Source organism: Lucilia cuprina, chromosome 5 (genome assembly GCF_022045245.1).
Source record: "Lucilia cuprina isolate Lc7/37 chromosome 5, ASM2204524v1, whole genome shotgun sequence".
Classification (NCBI taxonomy): Eukaryota; Metazoa; Arthropoda; class Insecta; order Diptera; family Calliphoridae; genus Lucilia; species Lucilia cuprina.
In genome coordinates, this window is record NC_060953.1 from 25,110,810 (window position 1) to 25,120,963 (window position 10,154).

The 10,154-nt window shown below is 28.8% G+C and overlaps 1 protein-coding gene across 1 annotated transcript in view; it reads left to right on the forward strand.

Annotated features, from left to right (window-relative positions):
• Positions 1-6,257: 6,257 nt before the first annotated feature.
• Positions 6,258-10,154, forward strand: part of LOC124420201 (neurocalcin homolog) — a 62,907-nt gene continuing 59,010 nt past the window's right edge. The window contains exons 1-2 of the mRNA XM_046952411.1: positions 6,258-6,272; positions 6,672-6,860. Of these exons, the coding sequence (XP_046808367.1) occupies positions 6,258-6,272; positions 6,672-6,860 (204 nt within the window). The remainder of the gene's footprint in view (positions 6,273-6,671; positions 6,861-10,154) is intronic.

Here is a 10,154-nt window from a genome sequence, read left to right on the forward strand (position 1 = left end):
TAGTCAAAACATTAATACGATATACAAACTCGTCAACCGAAATCGTATCATTATGTCCCATAAACTTTATCCTCCAATTCCGAATGATGTTGAGAACTTTTTCCGCATAAAGCGGCTCTACTGAATTTTCAGGATTTGGATTAGGAGAAGTGTTTAAAGAATTATTAGGGTTGTCATTATTTAAATTATTTGAAAAATTAATGTTCCGCAACAATGTACTTAGTTGATCGGAAATCACACTAGTCATTTCTTCCGGGAAACTACTCAAAGAGTTATTAATCAATTGTCGAATTCTAGTATCATTGTCATTGTTCGTATTATGCGAAGCGTTAGTTTGAGGCCTATTTTTAGGTCGAGCTCCTGTTTGAGATCTTGTTTGTATATTTGAATCTGTCCCTAAATCAACTGTAAAGCTAACGTTAGATGGTTCGTCCATCTGTGCCAAGTTTTCCATGCTTCGTGTCAAAGGCATTATTAATTGAAATATTTATAATTAAAAAAAATCAATAAGTATATTCAAAATTCCACTACTCGATTTAAAACAACAGCTAGCAAAAAAATATAAAAGAATAGACATATACTCCACGAAAACAAAACACAACTAAACAAAATCAAAATTTAATGGTCGAATATCAATCTGGTATATTATACGTACGTCATACGTATTTATAAAATCCAAAATTGATATTCAAGCTAAAAGGATCCAAGTCGCTAAGTGTGAGTATCTAATCGATAAAAACCGAATAGATAAATCTCAAACACATATTAACTTAAACGAGTAAAACAAAACAAAGTATTAGAATTTGCGAATAAGTTATCGATAAATACCAATAACAAAAATCTCAAACAAAATTTCCAATACAAAATAAATAAAATTCCCTCTATTTAGGTATAAAATTCAGACAAAAGTTAAAATTCCAAAATATCAGATCATTAAAGAAAATATAAAACCAAAAAACAAATAAATAAAAGTACCAATATCACAACAATGTTTTGAAGCTTCAGCTAGATGTAGATAGATTTTCATATTTTAAAACAGATAATTAAGAAAACAAAACGCTGAGGCCCCACGTTGGGCGCCATTTAATTATTATGTAACGGACGAAATCGACTTCTACCTTCGAGAAAACTATTTGCTACCTATGGTTCCGGCTGTGCTCAGGGAAAATGGGGTGGAGAACTTGTTTTCCGAAAATAGACTACACATTACATTAATTTAAAGATATAGGTAGCTCTACAATTTCCAATATTGATACGAACTAAAACCGAATAAAACTAACACAAACAGAAAAACATACATAAAATAAATGAAAAGTTAACCATCGTGGAGTATAAGGAGAATAGGGAATAGGTATTGTTATCCCTTAAAGCTCTTAACCCAGCCCTACCTTTGCCCATTCCTATTATAAGATAACCCAATTTCATTTGTCTAGCTGAGTTTTAAATCTTTCGTGGAATTAAAACGTTAAATTTGAAACATTATAAATGTTAAAGACATTTTATTTAAGTTACAAAGAAAATTCATATTCAATGCAATGTTCATATCTCAAAATTGTTTGATGGGTGGTAAAAACAAAAAAATAAACAAAGATTTAAAAATAATTGTTAAAATTTATGTTAAAGTTTTAACAGAAAATTATAGTGTAAGGTTTACAGTATATGTATAAAAAAATCAAATGAATAATAGGATTTTGTGATTTAGTTTATTATGTTAACAACATGAATATGTTAGCATTTAAAATTCAATGATAACATATAGAAAAAATTATAGAATTTAAATTAATATGAAAAATAGTAACAGTATGTTACTTTAACATTATTTGAAATTTTGTGTGATTATGTTTGTAAGTAAAAATGAGAAACAGAACATATTTAGATAAATAAAAGAAAATCACTCACCAATTTCGGATCCGATGATACAGCAGGCCTGTTGTCCATGGATGTAAAATGTTGGTATTTCGATGCAATCTTAAAGTTCCTTTCTCATTATGTAAAATCAGATGTTATGTGTAATGTTAAGTTCAATATGAAAATGTTAACAATATTTTTAACAGAGAAATATATAAACAAAATTCACAAAATGACAACAAAATTTAAATAAAACTAAAATTGAATTGATAAAAAAACAAATTATACAAACAAAATTGGTTATACAGAACAAAGGCATATGAGATTATAGACATTTAAGAGACATACTTCAAAGTTATTACCGATCTCTGTTGACCCATAAAGGTCATAACAGGTTAACATCAATAGTCACAAATATGAAAATATCCGTTATTAAAAAAAATAGATGTATTATAATAGATAAATCCTTCTAATATTCTACAGAATTATCCTTTGAATAACGTGTAGGAAAATTTGATCGGATTTGACTTTGTAGGGTAAATATTCAGGTTCAAAATGAATTAAAATACAGGCATGCAGAATTAAATAAAATAATCTTCGACAAATATGAATTAATGATTTGGTCTCTGGACCAAACCAAACCCAATATGTATGATTGTTCAAATAAAGTATCAGCAAGAATTGTTAGATAATGCCTTTCCTGTTTCCTTTAACTAAAAACTGAATGTGCCTTCACTTGAAGGCGCTGATTCCCAATACTGAATGGAAAATCCCATCAAATGTAATCTGAAATTCGTAACGATATTTCTGAACAGTTAGTAAACTTAACAAAAGACTTTACAATTATCTTACCAACAACGAATTTAGATTCTTAACAATCTCGTTCCTTCCAATATTATTTCTTAAAACTTTTCAAAAATTAAAGGCAAAATCTCTATGGCAACTAATATGTTCAACAGAATGTTTTACAATGAAATTTTCCTACATTGAAATTTTTATTTTACAAATGACACTAAATTCAAAAGAGTGAAACTAAATAATATTTAGAATTTATTCAAACATATCTACCCAGAAAACATTTTGAACTATAACAGACCTCACACATTTTACTCTTTTGCTATGTATAAACAGTTGACAGATCTTCTAACGTTTGCAAAGAAATGTTCAGAAAAAGTCTAACAAGCGTATGAACCTACAATTTTTGTTTCGCAACGTTGTTAAAAAAAGGATTTTCAGTAGTATTGTCAGACATCTAACAATCAGGTTAAGGGCCATTGCCAAAAAATTGTTGAACAATTTTAATTGTCGGATGTGCGAATTTAATGCTTCTGACATTTTTATTTGTTAAATTCTAAAGGATTAATAAATAAATCCATAAATATTCTCTATAATAAAATTTGTTTGGTATTAGAAAAGTGCTAAATTTAAAAATAGCCCCATTAAAAGGCCCTCCGATAATCACTTTATCGTTTATAACTATCGAGTATAGTGATGGAATTAAAACTAGTAAGTAAGTGTGTTATATTTGGCTATGCCGAATCTTATAGTCACCATCAAACTTCGTTTGACTCGAATGAAACTTACTTATGTCGATTCATCTATATACTCATATTTTTAGCCCAGTTATAAGCATTAAAGTAATTTTCCGAAGGGGACCTTATATGGGGGGTAGGGTCAATCATGGACCGACCCTCATAAAATTTTGTAATTTTACTTATGTCCAATTTCATCGATATATTCGTATTTTTAAACAAGTTATGACTGGGGGCTATCCGAAAACGTGAACCGATATTGCCCATTTTCAATACCAAACAAACCTTACCTATAAGAAATATTTATGAGAAATTTCAACCCTCTAGCTCTTTTTTCACTATATTCTTGACTGAAGGACGTTTTTCAATACCATTATCCTTATGACACAACTATAATATTTTAAATAAAATATGGTCAAACTAAAAAAGATAAAAGATAAGTGTGCTTTGGTACCCTAAAACCATATTAGAGACGCCAAGCAAATTACTGAAAATTCGCCAATTTATCTACGAAAATTTTTAATAAAAATTAAAACAAATCATATATCTGGTGTCATGCCCCCAATTGAAAGTCCGCCCGTTATTCTGTAAATGTTCACATTATTTAAAAAATGAAAATTCGTATATTTGAGATAATATAACAATTACATTCTCAAATTTTGTCGGAGCTACTTTAGTGTCAATATGATTATTTAGGATAAAAAATTGGCATACTAGCTTTAGGGGGCGTGGCACCTCCCATATAAATTAAATAAAAAAAATTCGTTTATCTTGGACTCTATTACAGTTAGAATCTTAAAATTTTGCATAAATAATTTTAACATCCATGCCAATATTTTTTAATTGGCGGACTACCCATGAGGGGAGCTACATCTCCCATATAAATTTAGTGTCAATATGATTATTTAGGATAAAAAGTAGGCGGATAGCGTCAGGGGGCGTGGCACGTTTATCTTGGAAACTACTATAGTTATAATCTTAAAATTTTGCATGAATAACTTTAACATCCATGTAAACATTTTGGGTATTAAATTGGCGAATTACTATGAGGGCTTTGAGCCCCCATATATATAAAATAGAAAAATTCGTATATCTGAGAATCTATTAGAGCTAGAGTTTTAATATGGGGGTCTTGGCACCACATAAATGAATTAAGTAAAAAATTTATATATCTTGAAAACTGTTAGATAATTCCAATTTTTTATAGATAGATACAAATTGGCGAACTTACAATAATTTTTAGGACATTTATAAGGTGGTCAGTATTCCTCCCCTGTGGAAACTTGGCCCGTAAAAACGAAAATGGCCCTAAAAGCCAACTTAGGAGTTGCAATTGAGTGGCTTGACACAAAAATTATATCTGTATTAAAGTGGCCGACTCACCACATATTAACTCCAGCGAAAACCTATGGAAAACAGTAGTTCCAAGATATGGACTCAAAAATTTTCCCTTATGGTCTAATTGGAAGGACGATTTTTAGGATTCGGTTATAAGGGATCGCTAAATTTTTCATATGAATTTTTTATCCAATTATTGTTTCAATTTATCTCCGCTGCCATCAGGGATACAAAGTAAAAGATACAAAACTATATTCTGAACAGGAAACCAAATACTTTAATCTTGTAGTATTTTTCTAAAATTGAATTAATTATATTCATGAAATATTATTAATTTGGGTAAATAAGGATGTATACAAATAAAATTGTAAAAAAAATAATAAAAATGTTCTTTATCCTTGAATATCCTAAAAAAGGATATTTTATTTTTCTAAATTTTTTAATGACAAATAGACATATTGTTATTGCTATTTAAAATGTTAGAATGGTATCTCAATGGGTTTAGAAATTATAGGAGTTTTTATTTAGCTACATTTACAATGGAAATGAGTGCCTTTTATACATTTTAACATATTTATAGTCTAGTTAATTGAGGTTTTAATGGCGAATCAAGTAAAAATTAACGCAGAAAATTATAATTATAAATATGATGGAGAATAATATCTGAAATTATGTAATATATAATTGAAATATTGGAGGTCAAAATAATCTTTTTTTTAATCTCCTTTTTCATACATCTTATGGTCATTACAAAATTTGTAGAGAATCAAATTTACGGCATTTTAATTTTCGCGCCAGAGTTTCTCTCTGACCCATAGTGCGATCTCTTGTAATGTAAATTTTTAAATTAAATTAGAGGCTATAATAATAAATCATTGTTAATGAAACCTAGTGGATATAACGGATCAAAGCTTTAAACCCACCAAAATTTATTGATATCGGAACAGGTTTTCGTATAATAAAACACATACGGAATAAATTGCATAGTGAAATGAAATATAAACTGCATAATGCAATATATAATACTGGAAATTGTAAATATAGTTAAATAAAACTCCTATAACTTCCAAACCCTTTGAGATTCCATTCTAAAATTTACATATTAATAACAATAAGTAAGTGTCTTTTTGTCAGAAAAAAATTAAAAAAAATAAAATATCCTTTTTTAGGATATTCAAGTATAAGGGACATTTTCCACTATATTATCCTTGCGCCAGGACTTCATACTATTCTAATGAAATGCCAAAAACGAATAATCGAAGACCTGTCGAACCAAAACTCATTTAATAAAATCGGATAATAAAGTTATTCAGTCATTAACATTTCTAATTTTGAACAAAAATACCCGAGATTTCCTACTTTAGAGACCCATAAAATATGAACCGAATGAGTTAAGCATCTAATTAATACGCCACAGAAACCGCATTAAGAAGTAGAATATATGCTCCTGATTTGAAAAAAATCGAAGGGGACAAAAATTTAAAACAGCGTTTTTTGGTCGATTTATTTTGGAATGACCCTATAGATATGTTCATTAAAATGGGAAAGAGTAAGGTACAAGGCCTGTTTGAAAATGCACATATGTTTTTCTATCTTCTCACTTTTCTATTCAAATTTACATTAATTATACTATTTTGATTCGTCAAATTACAACGTAGAATTTAATATAAGTATATTCTTTTGTGAAAATAGAAAACTAATGCAGCAAACGGCATGCTGTAATCTATAAAACCATATTTCAAGCCGAAGTATTTGCTGATTCAAAGACTAATAACAAGAATGTATTATTTGGAAGTACTAGCACAGATGAAAATATTAATCTGTGCTAAATTTTAGATTTATAGGTTCTTTCGTTCCTGTGTTATATTAACTGTTGGACCATTTTTTGTCATAAGTAGATAATATTTCGTAAAATATTGATTTAAAAAGTTAAATTTCTTTTATTAATTACAGTTTGCTGAACATGTTTTTCGCACTTTTGACGCTAATGGTGATGGTACTATCGATTTTAGAGAGTTTCTTTGTGCTCTTAGCGTAACTTCAAGGGGAAAATTGGAACAGAAACTTAAATGGGCCTTTTCTATGTATGACTTAGATGGAAATGGCTACATATCACGACAAGAAATGCTTGAAATTGTTACGGTATGTATTCCATATTAAAAAAAATTATGTTTATTATCCCTTAACTACCTTTAGAAACGAAAAATTACGTTTATAATTACAAAAAATATACAACTTCTGTGAAATATTGGATTAATACTAGGGATGCCAGGACATTCAGGATCCCGGAATTTTAAGGGACTTCGGGTCTATATAAATTGAATTATTATACCCTACACTACTTTAGTGAAGAGGGAATATACGGTTTGTGCTGATGTTTGTAACGTACAACAATATTGGTCCTATACCCACTACACTTAAAGTTCGCTCGTTATACTCTAAATGTTCAGATGAAATTCAAATTTATTCAAGTAAAATTTAAAGATTTTAGCTCTAATAGTTTCTCAGATATACGAATTTTTCTATTTTATTCATATTATCTCCAAGCATCTACAGATGAAAGTCCGCTCTGTTTTCTTAACAATTTTCAGATGAATATTAAAGTTCTACGTGCAAGAATTTAGTTGTATTAGTTTCCCAGATAATATTGACACTAATTTGCCTCCGACAAAATTTGAGGGCTCTAACTGTTATATTATTTCAATATAAACAATTTTTTTTTATTTAATTAATATGGGAGGTGCGCTACAATCATGGGTAGTCCGCCAATTTATTACCCAAAATGTTTACATGGATGCTAAAGTTAGTCATGCAAAATTTTGGGATTCTAACTGTAATAGTTTCCAATATAAACGAATTTTTGTATTTAATTTATATGGGAGGTGCCACGTCACCTAACTATATTCCGCCCACATTTTATCCTAAATAATTATATTGACACGAAAGTGGCTCCGACAAAATTTTAGGACTCTATTTGCCTAATTATCTTGAAAATTTGGCCCAAGGACGAAGCTTATTGGAAATGGTTGAAATATGTCCTTTATTTCACCTAGCCCAAATAGAACAGAACGCCCCAAAAGGGCTTCTGAGCTCATAATTATATTAAATATACATGTATATCGATAAAAAGCAGCACATCTATGTTTTATACAAGCCTTGATGACCTTGCCAAATTTCATACAGATTCTTTTAATTGTCAATATATTAAAATTATTATTTGTAAGCACAATATTTATATGTTCTTTTGTATTTAATATTTTGTACAATAAAATTTTTTTAACTTTTAATCTTGTTTTAAAATAATTATTTTATAACACAAACCCTTTAAAGGGAACCACAATTTGAAATTATATAGACTAGTTTTCGTTACACATTTTCAACTGTTCAATTCAATTTTTTTCTTGTACATTGCGAAATTTCTTCAGTATTACGTGTCTGTATTCAATTTGAATTAAATACTTAAATTTAACGAAATTTCTTCAATTGTATATTTATACATACCTTTAGTTATATTGAAGAAATTATTTCAATTTATTTCAATGTTTTAAAATCAACAGAAATTATTTTAAAACGGTGGTAAAATAGTAAAATAGCAATTACTCAAATCTTCATCTAAAATAGTTAAGGTTGGTTATTTGAAAAATATATCGTTAATATGAATAAAATTTTTAAGAAATTTCTTCGTTTCTTGAAACAAAAAAAAAAAAAAAAATACAAAGAAGAAATAATGGAATAGGGCTGTAGCTTTGATGAAATTTTGTAAATTTTAACTTAATCACATTTAATCACATATATAAAAATTCTTAGCAATAAGCCTCGAAAACTTCTTATTCAATTACCTATACAGGAAGTCTACAAAGTAAACGGAAGTAAAGGTTATTAGGGAAGATATTATTAATAAATTTGACATTTAAGGAGTCACATGTGTATTTTTATACCCTTCACCTTCGCACAGTGGGGCAGAATGGAAATTTTTTGGAAATAAATCTGGCATTTCTAAACGGCTGATCCAATCGGGATAAAATTTGGCGTGAGCGTAGCCAAGGAGTATTCGAGTTTAAGTTTTGAACCCCGCAGATGCCCCAGGGACGGTGCTGTGGCGGCTCAAAGTAGGGTACCTACGACATGTAAAATTTTTAAACTCGTGCCAAAAATTTTTATATTTTCTGAAAGCGCTCGACGAGATCTTGAAAAAACATGCTTGGACATACTACTTATCTCTTATAATATCCGAGTTATAGGCATTTAAAAATTTAGTGATACAAAATTTACCATACCTTGGTCCGCCTTTTTTTGAATACCGGGCGTAATTTTGGACCAAATGGACTCAATTTTTTCTTGTTAGTTAGACAACAAAATTTCCAATAATATACAAAAAATTTCAGATCAATATCATTTACAGATCCAAAAATATACGTTTTTTAATTTAAAAATTCAAAAAATTTTAGATTTTTGCCGTTTTTTTGCCCAAAATGTGTCTTAACTCTTTTATTAATAAAATAAAATTTTCTTTAAGAACATATAACAATTTTATAGTTTTCTAAAAGGTATCTTTACGCAGAACGTTTTGTCCTATTTTTTGAAAATGTTGCCACCGCGTCCTTCCGAATATGACCTATTTTTTATCAAAACTTCAACTTTGGGCGACATGTTCTAAAATCCCTAAGCTGGGATCAGAAAACTGAAAGCAGTTTTGGAAACCTCAATATGTTTTCTTTTTACTCCAAAAGTATTTCCCAGCCCTGAAAGAAATGTGGACCCTATGGGCAAAAATGTAAAAAATCCCATTTTTGGGATTTTCATTCCTATTTTTGGGAATTGCGGGATGCCCTTTGACGTTTTTAATTTTTTTGCATTTTCTTATTTGAAATGACAAATTTAACAAGCGTTGAAGATTTCATTGAGTTTTGTTCATAAATAAAGATTTTGTCATATATTACATATTTGTTAAATTTCTAAAACTATGCTTTATATCAAAATTTTAATAGGGTCGCAGATAGCTACAACAATTTCGTCCATATTTATCCCTTAATATCTTTTTTAGTTAGATATGGAAATTCTCGGCCCTTTACAAAAAATTTCAAGCCAATATCTCAATTACATTTAAAAATATGTTCATTTTAAACCTGTATCCTTTAATTTCATATTTTTCATATTTTAGTATTAAATATGACAGAACATGTTTAAATCTTATATTTACCTATTTTCTATTTGTTTGCTTATCCTTATAATTGAAAGGTCCTATTATGCTTAAATTTTCGGAAATTTATAACTATTTTTACCTCAATTTTTTCGACAGATCATTTCGTTCTGTTTCGTTTATGATACAGGTAAAAATATACAGGTAATGATAATTTCGATTCATTCCCTAATAAGAAATATCAATGACTGAATTACAGGTTATAGTAATATAGTCCAAAATGTTAATAGGTAGAC